General features: G+C 36.6%; 1 protein-coding gene across 1 annotated transcript; it reads left to right on the top strand.

Moving 5' to 3' along the window:
* Nucleotides 1–21,616: 21,616 nt before the first annotated feature.
* On the top strand, nt 21,617–23,012 carry LOC145984531 (transmembrane protein 45B-like). Its single transcript, XM_083118185.1, has one exon. It carries the CDS (start codon nt 21,956–21,958, stop codon nt 22,805–22,807), a length of 852 nt encoding a protein of 283 aa, XP_082974311.1. The 5' UTR covers nt 21,617–21,955; the 3' UTR covers nt 22,808–23,012.
* Nucleotides 23,013–23,575: the final 563 nt, after the last annotated feature.

Raw genomic sequence — 23,575 nt, 5'->3', positions numbered from 1 at the left:
TTTTAACAGCAATATCCATAATCCACTTACTATTTTTACATCAAACCGGATCTAATAATCCACTATCTATTAACAGCAATATGGATAAAATCCCATTCCATCCATACTTCTCCATAAAAGACATATTAGGGTTCATATTTATAATCTTAAGATTAATACAACTCTCATTAATATTCCCCACAACCCTAGGAGACCCAGAAAATTTTACCCCAGCAAACCCACTAGTAACTCCAGTACACATTCAACCAGAGTGATACTTTCTTTTCGCATACGCCATTTTACGGTCAATTCCAAATAAGCTTGGAGGAGTAGTAGCACTAGTATTATCTATTATAATCCTATTTATTATACCAATACATCATAAAAGAAACTTTCGTGGATTACAATTCTACCCCCTAAATCAAGTATTATTTTGATTAATATTTGCAACCTTTATTCTATTAACTTGAATTGGGGCTCGACCCGTAGAAACTCCATATATTATTACTGGGCAAGTATTAACAATTATATACTTTATATACTTCATTATATCCCCAGCAACACTACTATTATGAGATAAAATTAAAAAAAAATGGCTTCTTGGCTGAAACTTTAAGAATATGTCTTGAAAACATAAAATAGAATGTAAATATTCTAGAAGCCTCAACATTCTAATTATTATGCAATTAAATATAAATAGATACAATTAAACCCCTAAACCCAACAAAAAAAATAATTTAAAGAAACCGGAAGAAAACTCCTCCAAGCTAAATATATAAGTTTATCATAACGAAATCGTGGTAATGTACCTCGAAATAAGAAAAATGATATCCTCCCAACAATAAAATTCTAAACAAGACACTCATAAATAAAATACTGGCATATTCAGATATAAAGATTAAAGCAAATCCACCAGCACTATATTCAACATTAAACCCAGAAACAAGTTCAGACTCCCCCTCAGCAAAATCAAATGGAGTTCGATTAGTTTCGGCCAAGCAAGAACTTAATCAAGCTAGGGCTAATGGGAAAGCAATAAAAATAAATCATAAGTAACACTGAAAAATATTAAATAAAAGTAAGTTATACCAACCAATTAAAAAAATAAAAGATAACAAAATTAGAACTAATCTAACCTCATAAGAAATAGTTTGAGCAACTGCTCGAAGCCCTCCAAGTAGTGCATAATTAGAATTAGATGATCACCCAGCAGATATTACTCTATATACTCCCATTCTTATGCAACATAAAAAGAAAAACACCCCCAAATAAAAATTAAATAACAAAGTATGATATGGGAAAACAACTCAACAAGTAAAGATAAAAATAAACTAAAAACTGGAGATATATAATAAGAATAATAATTTCTCAAAGTAGGTAATGTTTGCTCCTTAGTAAATAGCTTAACTGCATCAGCAAAAGGTTGAAAAATACCACAAATTCCAACCCTATTAGGTCCCCTACGAATACAACCAAAATAATAAAAGAAATAACCCCAATAAATAGATCTAATATCATCTACTATAAAAAGAAATATATCTTCATTTTTGAATCCTAAATTCAATGCATTTCTCTGCCATAATAGTAATTATTATTAATCAATATATATTATATGTAATATAAGTATTTGGTCCTTTCGCACCTTAAATATTAAGAGATAGAAACCAACCTGGCTCACGCCGGTTTGAACTCAGATCATGTAAGAAATTAAAGGTCGAACAGACCATCAAATTTGAAATACTACCCCCAAATGATATCTTAATCCAACATCGAGGTCACAACCCCTCCTGTCGATATGATCTCTCAAGAAAGATTACGCTGTTATCCCTAAGGTAACTTATTCTTTAAATCACTAAAAATGGATCCAAATAACAAAAATTATTGAATATTAAATAAAAAAGAGTTAAATATTATCTTCCCATCACCCCAACAAAATATTATTTAATAATATATACAATTATATTACTAATCAAAATATTACTAAAATAATATAAAGATCTATAGGGTCTTATCGTCCCCTTAAAAAATAAAGCCTTTTCACTTTAAAGTAAAATTATATATTAATTAATTAAAGACAGTCTATTCCTCGTCCAACCATTCATTCTAGCCCCCAATTAAAAGAGTACCGCGGCCATTAAACAAATATCATTGGGCAGGTTATACTTCATATAAAATCATGAAAAGATGTTTTTGATAAACAGGCGAGAATAAATTTTGCCTAATTCCTCTAACTAATTAAATAAATATACTAATAGAATCATAATTTCCAAATAAAATTAATTAAAACATATAATTAGGTAAACAAGTAAAACTAAATTAAATTTTTAATAATAACCTCAAATAAATTATAACAAAATTACAAAAAGTAGCAATCTCCAAACCAACAAATATAATAGTTTATTATAAAGTTATAACCAATATATTAACCAGAAGGACATCCCCCAAGTCATAACTAAACACTAATATTACAATATAAATCAATATAAAAAATATTAAAATGTAAAACTATATTAAATATAATTCCCTAACAACTAGATATAAGATAAGTCGAATAACATTTTATTACAAATAACAATTTTAACAGAAAAATATAACACTTTTACCTTAAAATTTAACCTACTAGCTCCTTACCTTTCGAGAAAATAGAATATTCAATTAAAATTTAATCCTCCCTGATACAAAAGGTACGACATCTCCTATAATAAAAATCAATATTTCATATATTTAATAAATCCCAACACTGTACTAATAATCTATAACAAACTTAATTTTTATATACTAAATATATAACCAAAATCAATAAAATTCTTTTTCATACACAACCAATTTATAAACAAAATTCAAATAGTAATAAAATTTCTATCAAAATATGTCGAATCGCACGACTAACTATTCAATGTAAATGAATATTCTACCTAATAGAAATATTTTGATAATAATCAAACCAGACACACCTTCCGGTACGCCTACTATGTTACGACTTATCTCACCTATATAAATGAGAGCGACGGGCGATGTGTGCATACCCTAGGGCTAATAAACCAAAATGCTATTCTAAAACAAAATTACAATTAAATCCAATTTCAAATATATTTTCAACATATTATCCAAATCAATACAATACAGTGTAACACATCTCCACCTACTAATAAGCTGCACCTTGACCTGAAATATATCTTAATAGAAAAAAAGAACATATATATTTAAATCTTCAAATTACGGCGGTATACAAACTGACAATTTACAATAATAGGTCAAATAAAACGCGGAATATCGATCACGGAACAGGTTCCTCTAAATAGAATAAAGCACCGCCAAATTCTTTGAGTTTCAAGATCATAACTAATACTACTCAGACTAAATTTACAATGATAATAATAGGGTATCTAATCCAAGAATTAATAAAAATAAAGAACAAATTATATTAAAAATTTCACCTTGGCTTCTTGGCTGAAACTTTAAGTATATGTCTTGAAAACATAAAATAGAATGTAGATATTCTAGAAGCCTCAACATTCTAATTATTATGCAATTAAATATAAATAGATACAATTAAACCCCTAAACCCAACAAAAAAAAATAATTTAAAGAAACCGGAAGAAAACTCCTCCAAGCTAAATATATAAGTTTATCATAACGAAATCGTGGTAATGTACCTCGAAATAAGAAAAATGATATCCTCCAAACAATAAAATTCTAAACAAGACACTCATAAATAAAATACTGGCATAAACAACCAAAAATTAATTATTACTACAATTAAGCCAACAACTCTCCACTTATGTCCCCACGTCTAACCGCGGAAGCTGGCACGAATTTAGCCGGACAAATAAACATTAAAATTTAAAATCCTGTGATCTAATTTACATTAAAACTAAAGAAACCCACACACTGCGAACCATCAAACCCAAACATGCCGTCTCAACCCATAAAAAATTGGCGGAAGTTACCTCTCTTTAACAAATACATATGTGAAATTTAATTAAGGAGATTTAAGCCAGAATAAAACTTTTTTCTTATTCCTCTTCTTTTCCTTTTTCTTCTTTTTCTTCTTCCTCTTCTTTTCTTTTCGATTTTTTTTTCTTTTTTCCTCTTCTTACTCTTTCTTCTACTCCCTTTTCTTCTTCCTTTTATTCTTTTCTTCCTCTTGTTATTTTTTCTTTTTCCTTTTCTTTCTCTTCTTTTTCCTTCTTCTTTTTCTTCTTCCTCTTCTTCTTTTCTTCTTCTTCTTCTTCTTCTTTTTCATCTTCCTCTTCTTTTTCTTCGTCTTCTTCTTTATTCTTCTTCCTCTTCTTTTTCTTCTTCTTTTTCTTCCTCTTTCTTTCTTCCTCTTCTTCTTCTTTCTTTTTTCTTCTTCCTCTTCTTTTTTGTTCTTCTTCTTCCTCCTCCTCTTCTTTTTCTTCTTCCTCTTCTTTTTCTTCTTCCTTTTCCCTTTCCTCTTCATCCTCTTTTTTCTTTTTCCTCTTCTTTTCTTCTTCCCCTTCTAGCATCGAAGGTTGCAATAAAAAAGTTCCTGAATTTTAGCAAGAACAAGAATTCCTGAATTTAGTTGCAACAAGAAGTTCCTGAAATAATTTACTAGCAACAAAATTCCCGAAATTAGTAGCAAGAAGAATTCCTGAATTTAGTAGCAACAAGAAGTTCCTGAATTAATTTATTAGCAAAACCGTTACTGAATTTAGTAGCAACAAGAATTCCTGAATTTGGTAGCAACAAGAATTCCTGAATTTGGTAGCAACAAGAATTCCTGAATTTAGTAGCAAGAAGCATTCCTGAATTTAGTAGCAACAAGAATTCCCGAATTTAGTAGCAACAAGAAGTTCCTGACTTAATTTATTAGCAAAACCGTTACTGAATTTAGTAGCAACAAGAATTCCTGAATTTAGTAGCAACAAAAAGTTCCTGTGAATTTAGTAGCAACAAGAATTCCTGAATTTAGTAGCAACAAGAATTCCTGAATTTGGATGCAACAACCATTCCTGAATTTAGTAGCAACAAGAAGTTCCTGAATTTAGTAGCAACAAGAATTCCTGAATTTAGTAGCAACAAAAATTCCTGAATTTAGTTGCAACAAGAATTCCTGAATTTAGTAGCAACAAGAAGTCCCTGTGAATTTAGTAGCAACAAGAAGTTCCTGAATTTAGTAGCAACAAGAAGTTTCCTGAATTTAGTAGCAACAAGAATTCCTGAATTAATTTATTAGCAAAACCGTTACTGAATTTAGTAGCAACAACAATTCCTGAATTTGGTAGCAACAAGAATTCCTGAATTTAGTAGCAACAAGAAGTTCCTGAATTAATTTATTAGCAAAACCGTTACTGAATTTAGTAGCAACAACAATTCCTGAATTTAGTAGTAACAAGAATTCCTGAATTTAGTAGCAACAAGAATTTCTGAATTTAGTAACAACAAGAATTCCTGAATTTAATAGCAACAAGAATTCCTGAATGTAGTAGCAACAAGAAGTTCTCGAATTTAGTAGCAACAAGAACCTGAATTAATTCATTAACAAAACCGTTACTGAATTTAGCAGCAACAAGAATTCCTGAATTTAGTAGCAACAAGAATTCCTGAATTTAGTAGCAACAAGAAATTCCTGAATTTAGTAGCAACAAGAAATTCCTGATTTAGTAGCAACAAGAATTCCTGATTTAGTAGCAACAAGAAATTCCTGAATTTAGTAGCAACAAGAAATTCCTGATTTAGTAGCAACAAGAATTCCTGAATTTAGTAGCAACAAGAATTCCTGAATTTAGTAGCAACAAGAACCTGAATTAATTTATCAGCAAAACCGTTACTGAATTTAGTAGCAACAAGAAGTTCCTGAATTTAGTAGCAACAAGAAGTTCCTGAATTTAGTAGCAACAAGAATTCCTGAATTTAGTAGCAACAAGAAGTTCCTGAATTTAGTAGCAACAAGAATTCCTGAATTTAGTAGCAACAAGAATTCCTGAATTTGGTAGCAACAAGAATTCCTGAATTTGGTAGCAACAAGAATTCCTGAATTTAGTAGCAACAAGAATTCCTGAATTTAGTAGCAACAAGATGTTACAACCGTTACTGAATTTAGTAGCAACAAGAATTCCCGAATTTAGTAGCAACAAGAATTCCTGTAGCAACAAGATGTTCCTGACTTAATTTATTAGCAAAACCGTTACTGAAATTAGTAGCAACAACAATTCCTGAATTTAGTAGCAACAAGAATTCCTGAATTTAGTGGCAACAAGAATTTTTGAAATTAGTAGCAACAAGAAGTTCCTGAAATAATTTATTAGCAAAGCCGTTACTGAATCTAGTAGCAACAACAGTTACTGAATTTAGTAGCAACAAGAGTTCCTGAATTTAGTAGCGACAAGAATTCTTGAATTTAGTAGCAACAAGAATTCCTGAATTTAGTAGCAACAAGAATTCCCGAATTTAGTAGCAACAAGAAGTTCCTGACTTAATTATTAGCAAAACCAAAACTGAATTTAGTAGCAAGAAGAATTCCTTCTTCCTCTTCTTTCTTTCTTCTTCCTTTTCTTTTTCTTCTTTCTGTTCTTTTTCTCTTCCTTCCTCTTCCTTTTTCTTTCCTCTTCTTTTTTTCTATTTTCTTATTTCCTCTTCTTTTTTTTCCTTTTTCTTCTTTTCTTCCTCTTCTTTTTAATTTTGCTTCTTTTGTTCTGCCTCTTCTTTTTCTTCCTCCTCTTCTTCTTCCTCTTCTTTTTTCTTTTCTTCCTCTTCTTTCTTTTTCTTCCTCTTCGTTCTTCTTCTTTTTTCTTCTTCCTCTTCTACTTTTCTTCTTATTTTTCCTCTACTCCTTTTTCTTCTTCCTTATTCTTTTATGTTGTTGTTCTTCTTCTTCTCCATCTTCATTCCTTTTCTTCTTTTTTCTTCTTCATATTCTTTCTTTTTCTTCTTCTCTTTCTTCTACCTCTTCTTTTTTCTTCTTCCTCTTCCTCTTCGTCTTTTTCTACTTCCTCTTCTTTTTTCTTCTTCCTCTTCTTTTCTTCTTTTTCTTTTTCTTCCTTTTCCTTTCTTCTTTTTTCTTTCTCTTCCTTTTTTCTTCCTCTTTTTCTTATTTTCTCCTCTTCTTTTCTATTCTCGCTCTTGTTTTTTCCTTTCTTTTCTCCCTTTTTTTTCTAGCCTTCGTTTTCTTTCTAAACGAAAATACGCTCGTGCGACTTGCGTCATGTCTAGACGGGGTTCTAGAAACAAACAAACCGTTCCTGAATGTAGTAGCATCGAAGAGTTTCTGAATTTGGTAGCAATAAAAAGTTCCTGAATTTTAGCAACAACAAGAATTTCTGAATTTAGTAGCAATAAGAAGTTCCTGAATTAATTTATTAGCAAAACCGTTACTGAATTCCTGAATTTAGTAAGAACTGGATATGGTAGCAACAAGAATTCCTGAAATTAGTAGGAACTGGTTTGGAAGCAACAAAAAAGTCCTTTTTCTTTTTCCTCTTATTTTTCTTCCTGTTCCTACTCTTCTTCTTCCTCTTCTTTTTTTTCTTCTTCCTCTTTTTCTTTTTCTTCTTTCTCTTCTTCTTTTTCTTCCTCTTCTTCTTCTTCCTCTTCTTCCCTTTTCTTCTTCATCTTCTTTTTCCTCTTCTTCTTTTTCTTCCTCTACTTCATCTTCTTTCTTCTTCCTCTTTTTCTTCTTCCTCTTCTTTTCTTTTCCCCTTCTTTTCTTCTTCCTCTTTTTTCTTCTTCCTCTTCTTTTCTTCTTCCCCTTCTTTTTATCTTCTTCCTCTTCTTTTTTCTTCTTTCTTTCTTCTAACTGTTCCTTTTTTCTAAACGAAAACGCTCGTGCCACTTGCGTCATGTCTAGACGGGGTTCTAGAAACAAACAAACCGTTCCTGAATGTAGTAGCATCGAAGACTTTCTGAATTTGGTAGCAACAACAAGAATTCCTGAATTTAGTAGCAACAAGAATTCCTGTATTTAGTAGCAACAAGAATTCCTGAATTTAGTAGGAACTGGGTTTGGTAGGAACAAAAAGGTTATTCTTTTTCTTCTTCCTCTTCTTTTTCTTCCTCTTCTTTTTTTCTTCTTCTTTTTTCTTTTTGCTCTTCTTCTTCTTTTCCTTCTTCCTCTTCTTCTTTTTTCTTTTCCTCTTCTTGTTTTTTCTTATTATTCTTTCTTTCTTCTTCCTCTTCTTTTTTCTTCTTCTTTTTCTTTTCCTCTTCTTTTTCTTCCTCTTCTTTTTCTTCCTTTTCCTCTTCTTCTTCTTCCTCTTCTTTTTCTTCCTCTTCTTTCTTTTTCTTCCTGATCTTCTTCTTGATCTTTTTTTTTCTTCCTCTTCTTTTCCTTCTTCCTCTTCTTTTTTCTTCTTTCTCTTCTTCCTTTCTTCCTTTTTTCTTACTTCCTCTTCTTCTTTTTCTTCCTTTTCCTCTTTTTCTTCTTCCTCTTCTTTTCCTTCTTCCTCTTCTTTCTTCTTTTTTCTTCTTCCTCTTCTTTCTTAGCAACAAAAATTTCCCGAATTGACTTTTTCAGTTTTTCTACCTGCGATGGGGTTGAAATAAAACACCACCGCTTATGCTTTTAGAATCGGTTTGAAATGCTGTTCGCATTTATACAAGCAGTGGCGGCTATTAGGGGGGGCGAGGGTTTAGTTGCACCCCACCTTTTGCAACTTTTGCTCCCCCCCAGTTTTTTGGAAACTTGTCCCCCTAGTCCCTAGTTTTGGAACACAATAGAAACAATAGCAGTTCTTTGCGAGTGTTCACTCATCCTCTCATCCTTTTTTAAAAGTCTGATTTTATTTAGTCTGATTTCTTGTTTGATTTTTAGTCTGTTTTTTTAGTTTAATATTTTTCGTATTTTTTGAAAGTGTGATTTTTTTAATGGGTGATTTTTTAAAGTGTGATTTTTAGTCTGCTTTTATTAAGTTTGTTTTTTAGTCTGTTTTTTCTTAAGTCTGCTTTTTTAAAACTCTGTTTTCTTTTAAAGTCTGCTTTGTTTTAAAGTTTAATTTTTGCTGACTTTTTAGTTTGATTTTTTTTAGTCTGGATTTTTTATGTGAATTTCTTTTAAGTCTGGATCTTTTTAAGTGATTTTATTTTTTTATTTTTTAAGCATGAATTTTGTTAAGTTTGATTTTTCTTAAGTCTGATTTTTCTTAAATCTGGTTCTCTTAAGTCTGATTTTTCTTAAGCCTGTTTTTTTCTTAAGTCTGATTTTTTCTTAAGTTTGTGGTTTTTTCTTAAGTCTGATTTTAGTCTGGTTTCTTTAAAGTGATTTTTTATGTCTGAAGTTCAGCTGTTTCGTCAACTGGTTGAATCTGTTAAGAATTGATAAGAATCTGAATTCAGCCTGCTGCAGCTGAATCCCACCAGTCTTTTTGCGACGTGGCCTGATGTTCCACCATCATGTTCTAGTGTTTCTTTCAGCCCACAGCAGCAGTGTAGGAGGTTTGTCCAATCACGAATCAGATCAGATTGGAGCTGGATCAGATTGGATCGGTTAGTTCGTATGAACTTTCCAGCCTGATCATTATCAGTGCGTAATTATTGCCTATTTTTGTGGGAGCAGGAAAAGGTTTTTTATCCATTATCCTTGCACTGGCGCCCTCTTCTCCCTTGTTGCCTCTTCAGGGTAGCGGAAAGGCCTTCTTCTTCGCTTCTGCCGGCTGCAGAAAAAAAAAGTCCTAGGCAATTCGCGATTAAAATTACCACCTGAGCGCTAGTGTCGCTTCCAATATGGCCGCTCTAAGTAGGATAAATCGTTGTTTACATTCTGCAGTACTACAAAATATAGAAGCGTGTTATCATGACTGGTATGGTAGAACACGTTTAAATTACGCATTATTTTTAAATATTGTGAATACGATGTGAATTCCAGGTACTCTAACAAACGTGAAGCTGTACTGAGAAAGAAATATTTAATTATGATAGGCAAAAATAACACGGAAAATGCAGACGAAACTAATATGTATACGCATTGGTTGTCCAAAGCAGTGTTGTATCATCTTCACGTCATGCTGTAACTGGGGTTCTAGAAAATTATTTGAAAATAAAGGAATTGAAAATGACCTGTACTTGAAAAGCTGGGACAGGAGAAAATTGCGAACATATCGTTGCAGCAGTTCTTTCTCGAAAGAGAAAAGCTGGTTTAATAATAATATTCAAGATTTCATGACCAGGCTATACTCACTGAAAAAGGACATCGTACTGAATGTGACATTAATTCATTCTCAAACTATTTTCATCTTAATCGACTTGCACCTGTTCCAAATTTCACACATACGTAATACCGGTAATACATGGACGCATTGGGTAAGACGCTTCATGATTTTTTTTAAAAAAAAAGCTTTATTTATAAAGTACAATTTAAAACTTTACTTTCATGGTAATATATATTTATCTCTCGAAGAAAAAAGTAAGCAGACTCGTGCATTCTTCGTAATTTCCTTGCCGGATTACAGTGTTATATCCCCCATACCAATCTTCTGAGAATTACGTTTTCCCTGATTTATTAACAAATTTAATTTTTTGATGAAAACGTTTAATTTGTTCTGACCCATAAAACGATTTAGAGCAAAAAAAAAAAAAAAAAAAAAAACTGAACAGTAGACCTTACTCTCTCGCATATTCCCCATGCTTTAAACGACTTCAACACAACGTATCCTACTTAGAGTACTTCCTGAAAATCCCACCAGATGGCATATCGGTTAATTTTAATCACGAAGATCTACTCGTCGGCAACGGGGTTCATTAACGTATTTAACAATGTTGTCATTTTATTGAAACAACTTTTTAATTCTTTACATTTTGCTGTTACCTGCCGTAACACCGGCTACATGCACGCCACGCCTCTTGTAGAGACGAACGTTTCGACGTGACAGCTGCTCTATTGAATAACTGTGAAGGTCACCGTGGCTCATGACGTCACGTCCACACTAATCGAGGGCTGCAAGGAAGCACATGAGATGGCTGAAGGAATTGAATTGTACTTCAGATGAGTTGGCTCGTCAACTGGCAGAGTTATACTTGTAACGTTTGTTTCTTCTAAATGATCGTGTCTGATCAGATGAATCGATGCATTTAGTGTATCACACGAAATAGCAATTACCCTTTGGCATTTCTCTTATAGTTTGATGCATTGAAAGTGCATCATTAGCAGCTTATGTGCTTAAATGTGTTACTGGAGTCAATAGATTATACCTATGTGTGTCAGTTTACGCGTTTTGGGTTCTGTGTCTGCGTGCGCGTGTGTGGTGTGAACGTAAAGCAAGATTTGTCTGACTTGTTTTTGTAAAACACACGCACACAAAATAAAAGAGGTGCCCCCTGTAATGTCCAAATTTAAAACCGAACGCTCTCCTCTATCATTTCTACGAGTCTCTCCAGGCGAATGCTGGGATAGTGTCTTCGTGCAGGAGGTGAAAGATAATGCACCACGGCTAAAAAGGATTATGATCTTCGTGAAAAGGTAATGAAACTTTCATGTCCTATATTTATTCATATAAATCGTGTTGGCGATATATGTAGGGTGTCCCACTCGTAAGGGGCCCCGGAAAAAGTGTTATAAAAATCTTAATAAAAGAGGATATGAAACCAAATTTGTACATACCTTTATGGTTGAGAAATGAAGGTACATTACAAGAAGTGCTGGAATTGACCTGTATACACAGTTCAACACGGCGCTGCATGTTCGTGAAGGTGGGCGTGTTCTGTGCATTATCACAGCGGCTCATCATCGGGCCAATTTTTTTTGACACTACTGTCAACAGTGATGTGTACCAGGTATTGTTTCGTGAATTTGTGAACCAGTTGGATGACGAGGAACTGACACTTGGCTGGTACCAGCAAGATGGGGCAGCATGCCACACGTCTAACGAACACATTCACGAACATGCAGCAGCTTGGTCAAAATACAAGGTTGGATAAAAAGTAATGGCAACACTGGTATAATTGGTACTTGACTGTATTGGCAGAGGAGCACGTGTTACATTCCTTCAAAGTAATCGCCCCTCATCTCTACAACCTTCTGTCACACGTATGGAAGGCGTCGTACACAGTCAGCGCGTCCATCTCTGTCGATGTCCCGCAGTAGAGTGCCACACACGTAAATTTGCCGTTGCGTAGAAACGAATTTTCGTTTCGTCTCCCTCTCTCTTAGCATCACGTGTTCTACCCTGCTCGAAAACCTTCGCTATTGTTGCCATATTGTCATTCCATTCCTGGACACACTCGCGCAAACTTCATTGAAAACAATTGAACAGCGCTCCAGCTCGCGGTTCCCACCGGTCAGCAGGGACGGCAATGTGGCAATATAGCACGGCGTAGTCGTTGCTTCTTTTATGCAGTGCATGTTCATTGGCTAGCTAGTAACTAGTGTTGCCAACTGTAATAATGAAGCACTATTTCTGTCACGGAAGGGGAAAGCAAGTAAAGTGGCGGTGAGTTTTGTTGGATTGGAAGCACCATATTTTTATTTTATACTAAGTATTTGACCGGTTTGACGTTGTGTGCGTGTATTGCGTGTGTGTATGTAAAAGTGTGTGTTTGCTAATGAACGTTAAATTCCATAATGCCTCCAGTTCTGTCGAAGTTGAAATCAAAAACCTTGCATAGCCAAGCTCGGGAAATTCTAAGCAATTCAACTCTGGCTCCGGCAGGTGTTCTTGTAGAAATTGCATAGAGGAGGCTGTCATTTTTGCTGCTTAATGCGATACATATTGTTTTCTGTGTTAAAATTGCCATGCTTTGATGGGTGACCAAGTTCATAGCAGGGCCGGCGGAAGGGGAGGGCGAACCGAGCGGCAAAATTTGAAGAGAAGAAAAAATAAGCCTATTGAAAACTGTGATCGAGCGAGATATTCTTTTGCGCTGAATAGTATTGAAATAGCATAAGAAGTCTCATTATTTATTTTATATTTGATGTTTTAGTTAGGAATATATTGATTTTCAATTTTCCGTTGCTGCGTAATGACCCGGGGGGGGGGGGGGGGTCGAAATAGAGCGGCATCTACTGCCACCTCCCAGGGAGGCAAAATGACTAGCGCCGGCCCTGGTTCATAACAAAAGAAAAAGCCGCGCAGCTTATCATCTAGTGGCAGTATATGTACTTGTTATTGTTGTCGAAGCCGGCATCCTTTGTAAATGTACAACAAAGGCAACCGACTGTCGCAGATCTCAGAGAGGAAATAATAATACTGTTTGAGGAGGAGCGTTATGGTGCAATTGTAGCGGTTTAACACGTTGGCATGTTATTATCTGCCGTTGCAGTTCCATACCAGTGTATACGGGTTTTGGGAGTGAAAAGTTAGAACGCCACCAGTGCATTAATGCAATGAAAAATAATATATACGTATATATTTTTTTTATTTTCTTTGAAATCACTCAAATAAGGAATCGTATGAAGAAGTCTTCTTTGCAGAATTTTTGGTAATTGTACTTATGTGTTAGTTCATATTTTGCGAATTTTTAGTCCATATGTATGTAGCTACATACAAAGCCACTTGTTAGTACATATTAATCCTAGTCCTGGTATAATGCATGACGTTTAAAACTCAACGTTAGATAGACCTGAATTCTCTAATTTTATTGTTGTACGTAACAGCTGTGCATCGGCGCACCGCAGCGATTTTTCTATCTGCTCCATTAGCAACACTGCTTCTTTAGTTCTGTCGCGCATTGCACGGCAGAATTATCTGCGCTGGACTCTAACCGCCCTATAGCACGTATGATGGCTTCGCGCGTGTCGTAGTGCTTCCTTCATTTTGACAAAACGGTCGTAATCACACGGTCTCATACCGGTGAATACGGCGGATGTTCCAGTACCTCCCACTACCAGTTATGCAGGAGCGCCGTCACATTGTTCGCAGTGTGACACCTTGCATTGTCAAGCAGGATGATGGGACACCGTGCCGTCGCTTCCTTCTTAATGCGAGACGAAGGTGGTGTTGCAAGAAGGTGCAGAAGTAGGCTGCGTTGACCGTCTGCCTGAGAGACGTTGTTCTTCTTGCCTAAACATATTGTTCGGGCGCTTGCACTCTCGTCCTCTGCTTCAGAGCACTGCTGTTTTTGACTGAATAACATACAATCGCTCCCACTCACTATACTTCCTCGTCTGACATTCCTTTATCAGCCACGAAACGCTTGTGGCGCTGTGACTCACCCCTTTCACGGGACAGCAGTGTTGCCATTACTTTTTATCCAACCCTTGTAAATTGTCCTTATGGCGCTGTAGTCCATCAACGCACGCGGGGTGATCGTTGATCAGTCAGCTGTTTTCATTGTGTGCCAGTTCATATGTTGCAAGAATTGCTACACTGCCAAAAGCTCGTTCCTGTTTCAGTGCAAAGTGTTTGATTACATGATGAAAGGGAAAACTCTACACAGCGAAAGCATATACTTAATATCTAACGTTGTTGAATATTTGGAGGGAAGTTAGCTACAAAGCGCGCAGCGACTGCAGTAATAATACGGATACGGCGGAAGGGAAAGGAAAATTCTGAAGTGCAAAGCAGGGCAGTTTGGACTGAGTGAGTACTGTTATTTTCTTTAACCCTTTACTGGAAGTATGTGTCTGAGAGACACGCATGGTTTTTTGTTCTCGTTGTGCTGGCATCCCTGTATGTTTGTGTGAAGCGAGCTCCTCAATACCTTCATAATTTTTTTTTCTTAGTTTGGTGGTGTGATTCATTGTTGTCGGTCGCGCTTGTGTGTTAGCTGATAAGAGCTTTTTTGTAACCTACCGTGTCTGAGAGGCACATACTTCCAATAACGTAAGTTTTTTTGCGTGTCCCTTGGACACATACTTCCAGTAGTGGAGTTTTCTTGCACACAAGTATTATTGATGTTGATGATTAGAACTTAGTTATAATGGAGGAAGGACCTTCTACATCTAGGAAAAGGAAACTAAGCGATGTAGCGAAAGTGGGTGAACCCAATTTTTGCGCCAAGGTTTCAAAAATGTGGGAAGAAATGGAAGAAGAAGACGGGCTAGAAGAGGAGATGGAAGATCTATTTTCTGATGATGATTCCGATGTGGACTCCATGTTCATTCTTGTGACATATGGTTCTTCCACTGATGATGAAGATTGTCGTAATATCGAAGCTAGTATTTCGTCTGTAAGTTGCAGGACAAATAAAGAGAATGACGTTCCAGCTTTCTTTCAAGGTAAGGAAGGATATTCTTGGGAATCTAAAGAACCAACAAAGACTAGACGTGTTCCTCGTCAAAATATAATACGAGGAATTCCAAGCTTGACAAAGATTGTTAGAAATTTAGGTGAAAATCCTCAAATGGAAGATATTTGGTCTCTAATTTTTGATGACGACATTATTGATCATATTCTGTTGTGGACAAATGTAAAATTAGAGAAAACAAGAATTAAAGTCAAAGAGCATCAAAAGAGCAATTACAGACCAACTCATAAGTGTGAAATAAAGGCACTTTTAGCTCTTTTTATGCTTACATCAATTTGAAAGTCTGGACATGAGGATATGGTTTTCCTATTTCCTACTGATTCTATGGGTAGACCCATATTTAGATCAGCTATGTCAGTGAAGCGTTTCTAAATTTTGTTACTCTGCCTCTGATTTGACGACTCTGAAACAAGAGAAACACGGAAGGAGACAAACAAAGTTGCATTTTCATAAAAAAAGGAAAGTTTTTCTCAATAATAGTTATTTTTTCTTACGTAGCACTTGCGTTGTGTATGTATTTTGAAATAAATTTTATAATATTAGATTCTAAGAATAAATCTATGTAATACTTTGCAAGGAAACAAAAGTTTCGGCATTCCGTGCCTGTCAGACACATACTTCCAATTATGTAATAAAAAATCATACTTCCTGTTAAGGGTTTTAATATGTACTATTCGCTTGATTTCGTTTGTTTGGTCAGTCGGTCTCATTAGAAATAAACAACTGCTAGATAGATTACAACTGATTTTCTGCATGTGGTCTTTTAATCGGCTACCTTGTTTGTAGTAGCGGCTTCAGATAAAATTCACACCTGGCCGAGGTGTTGCCCATTCTTTTCCACCCTGGTGCTCCTACTTTCCACCTTGCTCGAATGTAAATCATAGCAATGCATTATATATTTACGGTTTTGATGACGAAAAATAGCCTTATTTTAAAAATAATCTCAGTGTTATTGTTAAAGAACATGTTTATTGTGAGTATGTGTTTATTTAATACATATATAATGACATCAAAATAACAGTAATCTCTTAGCTTAAATTCCTACATGATTTTGCAATATGCTTATTAAGTTATTCAGCAGTGACTTCAATTAATTCTTGACAACAATAAATCCAACTTTTTTAAAAAAAGAAAACAAACAGACACACATCCGGTGGAGGCACATAGTGGTTCGGATCCCACTTTGAACTGTAGGTCGTGTCTACGTTTCTATGCATAAAGTGGACCTAAAAATAATCTCAAACAAAAAAATTGCCACGCTTGGTATTTGGCTCTAATTAAGGAGGATGCCTCGGTTTGATCAAAATTTTGGTTGCCAATGCATTTAGCACCTTTATGTACGCAAAAACGGGTGCTAGTATTCGAGAGAGGTGACTTGCTTCTGGAAGTGCACACCCATAGAGCCAGACCACCAGCCGCCACTGCCTCTACGTAATCAAGATGGAAAATGTATACGTTGTGATGTACGAATAATCAATCAGAAGAGAGTCATTCGTACAAAATTGACGATAAACTTTGGAGAATGGGAGATGAAACACGGTATCGGGTTGCACAGAACATGCTATCAAGACGGAAAAACCCAGGTGTCACTCTTCATGGAAACAAAAATGTTGGACAAGGAGAGTGAGGAAGTAATACGAGCCAACACCGGGGAAATCTCACTGGTATAAAAAGAAGAGATCCAGTTTTGCCATATTTAGCGTTGCAACGTCATACCTTGGACGGATGCCATACGGGTGTGCCTGGGGCGGGTAGTTCAAACACGCCTCAATGACCACCTAGTTGTACAGCTATTTCGGTTATTTTATGCCACTTTTCTACTTATTGAGATATCCTGAGATAAAATTATTTCAAAATAGTAGTACTATTAATAAGACGTTATATATATATATATATATATATATACGTATATACGTACAACGCATATCGATAACCCGCAAAGCCAATGACACATCCCCTTCTCTTTATCTACAATTCTTTACGCAGATTATTTTGGATAAACAAAAATTAAAAGAAATTATAATTAGAGCTGAGCCGATACCACCATTTGAGCCAGTCCGAGCCATGTGTCTCAGAAATATAATAATGAAAGTATTTTTATTTAATACGTTTTTGGTTTTTATAATTATAGGTCGATTCGTAATAATATGTAAATTAATTACCTAATTAGTACTTAATTTCTCCGATGAGTGTGGAGTATTGTTGTATGTAACCACAGACTAAGAAACGGAGGAAAGACAACGTTAATATAATAACATTAAGTACACATCACGTGTATTTCTCAAACAAGTAATGTCGTTGCTTACGAAGCTGACATTAACTCGTAGGCTCATTGACTGCGTGAGTGAAATTAAAATCCTAAGTTTTGTCAGCACTTATGCTATTTGCACCCGTCATGTCATACTGGAACATGACTCTCATCTTCTTGATATTTATAAACATCATGATCATCATTTCTTTGTAAAATGTAAGGGGTATTTAAGTGAAGATAATATAGACCCTAAACTTTGCTAAATCAGTTAGTCAATTTTCTTTCGTTGAACCTAGAACGTGTGACTTAACCAATCTCCTGCCCCGAAGATTGTATGCTACTCAATTTTGTACTTCTGTACATTTTAGTTCCTTGTATATACATTTACCTCCCCGATGGCGTCGACCTCCGGGGCTGAGTGGTTAGCACAGCGCGCTACTATTTCAGGAGTCCTGGGTTCGAATCCCGGTTCGGACATGGATATGTGTGTTTTTGTCAGAGAAAATTAAAATTGTGTGAATTTGAGAATAATGTGAAAAATGGGGATACTACCGCATAGGGGTATTCATTTAAAAAAACAAAATGGCGTAGTGGTAACATGGTCACCTTGTAATCAACAATCCCAGATTCGATACCCGGTGGAGGTACATAGTGGTTCGGATCTTACTTTAAACTGTCCCATCTCAATTTGCATGTTTGTTTATACGTAAGATTGGACTTAAAACGAACTCAAGCTCATTTTTCTACATTTGAATCGGTCACACGAACAACAATGTTTGACTTTTAATTCCACTTTTATGCATAGATAGGGTAATTGGGACTGGACCTACAATTTAAAGTGGGATACAAACCACAATAGAAATCAAATACCTCAGAAACAGTCTGCTCTCTCTTATACGGTTTTCCTCAAACAGAAAACTTTTGCATCTGTTCATAAAACGTGTCACTACTGTGTTCTAGAAGCCTAAAACAATTTATCTCCAATTTGATGTCCCTGTCGTCTCTGCCAGTTGGTTACAACTTTGTTCGTGTGACCGATTCATTTATAGCTTAATGAAAACAATTTGTATGGGGGAACAAACAAAGAAATTAGGGACGGGAACCCACTTACATATAGAACTCTCAGTTCAGTTAGAAGTTACACTACCCGATTTTCATTTCTTCCAGTTTGGAGATTAGTGTTGCCCACGAGACGAGACTTTGGCTTGTCTCGTCTCGTGGAAATGCTGTGAAATGCTGTCTCGTCTCGAAAATATTCGTTTGTCAAAGGGACACATGATCAATCTCGTCTCGTCTCGAATTTTTAAAAGCCTGTCCCGTCTCGTCCCGTGGGCAACACTATTGGAGATGTTTTCACGTATGGCATATATCGTGCCAATTTAATTGTATTGCTTTGTAGTCAGGAGAAAGGGCGTATCCAGCGAGTGGGTCCAGGGGCCCGGACCCCCCCCCCCCGCCAACATTTATTTCATGTTTTGAAAATAGTATAGTGCCTAGGTATATTCAGCATACTTCCTGATGAGACACTTGATGTAGCAGATATACAGCAATTCTCTCCGTGTGCACAGATTGTGGATTCTGAAAATAACATCCACCAAAAAGTTTAAGTTTCACGCTGGGTAGTGAAAGCTGAAGTCTGACTTCAGTTCTTCTTGAAGAATGTCACAAACTTGATCTTGACACGATCTTGACAAACTTGATCTAGCCGCAAATAAAAAGGGAATTTCTTAATTGCAATGTTTATACGGGAAAAGGTTTTCAGTTTTACTCTACAGTTCTCAAAGTATTTAGATCCCTCTTTGCAAGAGATGTCACAGAACCGTTTCAGAAACTTCGAGAGATTTCGGACGAAGAATTCAGATAAATCTTTCAAACTGCTTCTGAAAAGTGTCAAAAGGCGTTCAAATCTGAATGTGCGATTCCAAGAATAACAAAACACCAAAGAAAACAAGGTGGCCATCCTCGTACTATTGTAGAGGAATATTTCCACAGGAATATTTTCATCCTTTTTGCCGATGACTTATTATTAAATAATAATTCTCAACTCAAAATTTGTCATAATTTGAAGTTCTCCTGCCAAAATATGCTTCCCCACAGCATGTAGATAAATTTGAAAGCCTTTCGGTGTATTATGGAAATTGAGGGTTCGGTACAGTAACGGACACTTGTGGGTTGTAAAAATCCCATTAACTTTCAATGTGATCATTACAACACAGAAGTGTCCATAACTGTACAACATGAAGGGCTGAATATCTCTTTTGGTGTCGGAGGTGGAAAAAACGATTGTCTCTCACCGATGGCGTCGTTGTAATTAATACGTCACCTCGTAATCAAAGGGTTATGGGTTCGATACTTGTTAGAGGCACAAAGTGGTTAGGATCCCACTATAAGCTAATTCAGATTAACCTATCTGTGCATAAAGCGTACTTAAAGCAAACACTAAAGAAGAAAACATTGTGCCTTGGGGTGGACACTCCAGGCTGGAGGCCCCGCCAAATTTTATTTCTGGATATGCCCCTGGTCAGGAGTGCCGGGTTAAACTCTAAGTGAGATGCATATTTTCGTAGTTCGAACAACATGCAAAGTTGCAGGTCAAATACGGTTGAAAGCAAACAAGTGGATCTTGAGACGAGCTTCGTTAACAAAATCGCATTCTTCTTGTGTTTCATTAATTGTTGGAGTTTTATTGGCAACCATTTATCTGCGTGTTACATCAGTTTTTTTTTAATTTTATTTGCTTGGCAGTTGTCCCAATTGAATTTTCGATCCTGATAATAAAAAAAAAATATCTCCATGTGTCTGCACAGTTACCATAGCAACATGACAATAAAGACATGAGGGGTTATAAAATATTTAGACCAGAGCCAAGCCCTCCATCCTGGCGTTGCAATTTCTACCACCTATCAAATCTCCTTCCATAATACATCATCATCTTTTTTTCCCCAGAAGATGGGCCTCCCCGATGATGTAGTGGTAACAGCGTCGCCTCGTAATCAAGGGATACCGGGCTAGATCACTGGAGGAAACACATGGCACAGTGGTCAGGATCCAGCTTTCAACTGTACATCCGGTCCTGATTATTTCATCTGAGTATAGAGTGGACATAAAACAAACTTCGGCAACCTTCGACTCTTTCCAGAAGATGCAATGAAGCTTAGAATAAAGCATTCGCTGATACTTAAAAATATATTGCTGGGATAATCAACATTCAACTAAGTTGTGTTCTAATCGAGGGCGGTCAGAAAAAAGGTGTGCCCAAGACGTTTTCAGGTTTTACAATATATTGAAAACAAACTGGACGAAAATGGTAAGTAAATATTTTGCAGAACAATCAAATTTTTTGGGTAATAAATGCCAGTGGCGTGCCGAGGATTTTCGAAAGGGGAGTTACTTATACTTTTTTTTAAGTAGTAAGTCCTCATTTTGCCATCTTTATCTGCTTTTGACGTCCTGTTTTTCAGCAATTCTGGGCCTAAAGAGGGGCTATGATCCCCACCAACCCCCCCTGGGGCACGCCACTGCTCGTGTATGTGTACTGAGTAAAAAGTAGCATGAAAAGTTACTGGAGTGATAAAATGAGAAATTAATTGAGTGAAAACAATATTACTTATGTAAATAAATGTGTGTCGTGAGGGAAAAGTGCGTGGGTGTCTGTATTCTGTGTTTTTTAAAAGAAAAATAATAATATTTGAATGAAGCCAAATTCTCATGTAGTAACCCTCCTCTTCGAAGATCAATTCTAGGCAAAAGTCTGATTTACAAAAGACTGGATTGTTGTTATTGGATCGTTAGTAAATCTAGAACAAGGCAATTGCTTTGGATTGCTTCCCTTTCCCAGCGTACTGCTCCCAATTTATGAAGACCCAGTGCTCACTGTATGTAGGTCGCGTCATAGAATAAAAATACTTATGACAATAGAAGCCTCAGACACTGTTTTACCAACTTGCGGTTGGCCTAGTTATTAATAACTTCACATTACGCAAATTTTGTCAACTGATGTCGCAATTCAGTACACAATTACCCTTGATAAAAAAAAAAAGAATTCCGGTTTTCAGAACTTGTGCTTCCTTCTTTCCCACTGCACGAGGATTTCCCCATTCATCGCCGTTGTAAACGACACAAACGTCCTCGGTTGATGTTTTCAAGGATCGCCGCAGAGAGGCGCTGTGCTACTAAAACATATGTTCTGCTGTCTTCCCACCACCAGTTGCGTGTCGACTGCTTGTGCAGCTGAGGGGAGTGTATGCGTTGAGTTTTACTTTCGTTCAGCTGATCGAGATTCGCCCGACAGGCTATGAATGGACAGTGGATTTCGGTGTGATCTGGACCAGCCTGAAGGAAGTGAACTTGTTCGAGATCTTTAATCAGAACGCCCGGCCTGCTTTACTAACGGGACCGGCTGAATCAACTAGTTTCGAAACGCCCTTACGGTGCATCGAAGAGTGTCGGTGTTATTTGGCAAGTGCGAACGGCCGAAGATAATTGCATCGGTTCATGCACTTGAAAACAGCACGAATTCGCCATGCGTTTGTGAACGTTCTGTGATCTAGTTAGTTAACACGCGAGTGCATCGAGCTGACCACGATGCTGAGCCAGTTGATGGGATACGTGATACCAGGTGGAGTGTTCTTTCTTTTCGGAATCAAGTGGACATTCGATTTCGCACGTCCGGATTTTGACTGGCGATGGGTCGCGGAAGACACCGTGGACTCTGCGAGCCAAAAGTCTCGCCGGAACAGGAGATGTTGCGAGGGTGGCGTGTCTCGCTACCCCGTGGAAGGGATGGTGAAATTATTTGTGACGGCTATCGGCATCATGGCATCCGTAGTTGCTGCATACCCGGACGGCACCTTTGAGTATGTCGGCGACATACTGTACGCTACCATTTATCTCTTCTTCGCCCTTTCCGGTTTAGTGGACGTTCTGGTGCATTACTGTTCCGGAAGTGTTAATCGAGGCTTGGCACGATTGGGACTGGCGCAGGCATTTTTCATGGAAGGCTTCTTGTTCTATTTAGCTCTGTCAACCCAAGCGCTGATGGAACGTCAAATCCATGCTCTTCTGGTGTATGCCATTTGGGGAGCTGCCCTGGCCACGCTGGTGGAAGGAATTTTTCCGATGGCTGGAGCCGTTCGTTGTATTTGCACCATTCTTCACGGTTCCTGGTTCATTCAGAGTGGAATTCTTCTGCACTGGCCTCGTGAAAAGGACCCTTCCTGGGATACCTCCGGAGACTTCAACAAAGAACTCGTCTGGATTTCTTTGGCTTTTGCCTGGCACGCCGCAGGATCGTTTGCAGTTCTTTTGGTGATGCTGGTTGTTCGGCGAGGGTGCGCAAAAAAGCCACCGCCGATCCCCAGGTATGATGTTTCTCATGGTCCAACGTGTTTGTATTGTAACGTTTACGACAATGTGGAGCGGATGCCCCCTTCGTGAAAACTTCTTGACTCACACAAAGCATTTTCCACAAACCGAGAGAGAGTTATTTAAGACTTATTCATCCCTGCAGGTGAAAGGAACTCACCAGCGTCATAATTTTATAGAAAAAAGGGGAGAACACATACCAGTGAATATTTTAGTGTTCATTTTTCAATGAATATAGGCATTATATTTTTAAAATTCTTAAGGTTTATTGACTTACCTTTCTCAAATCATAATACGGCTTTTTATTATAATTATTATTAATCTCTGCATAACATTATTTTTTCTAATTAGTGGCGTATTTACGATTTTATTTCGGGGCCTTTTTATGCCAAATAGTATTTATAGCTGTCTTCAGCCAGCAAATTCCACAGTTTAATTGCAATTGTACCTTACAAAGGAAAGGGCTTTATAAAAATAATAATTTTCAAGTCTAAAAGTGATAATAGAATTGAAGTTTGTATCCTCGATATTTCAGAGATAGCTCAAATCCAATAATCTACCTCGGTCGGCCTCCGTCTGCGTCAAATTCAGAGGTTCCGGGTTCGAACCCTGGTCAACGAATGGATTTATCATTGTGTGTTAATCTTCATCATTGAATTTAAGTTTTTAGTCTACTTTATGCACAGAAAGGCTAATCATTACTGGACCTACAGTTTAAAAGTGGGATCCGAGCCACTATGCGCTTCCACCGGGTATCGAACCCGAGACCCCTTGATTACAAGGCGACGACACCATCGGGGAAGCCTGGTTCATCATTCATTATAGCGATTAACTCCAAGA

This window comes from Lepisma saccharinum, chromosome 2, assembly GCF_977018435.1.
Source record: "Lepisma saccharinum chromosome 2, izLepSacc3.1, whole genome shotgun sequence".
NCBI classification, from domain to species: Eukaryota; Metazoa; Arthropoda; class Insecta; order Zygentoma; family Lepismatidae; genus Lepisma; species Lepisma saccharinum.
Note: the sequence above shows the minus strand (reverse complement) of the source record. Positions and strands in the feature narration are given on the sequence as shown.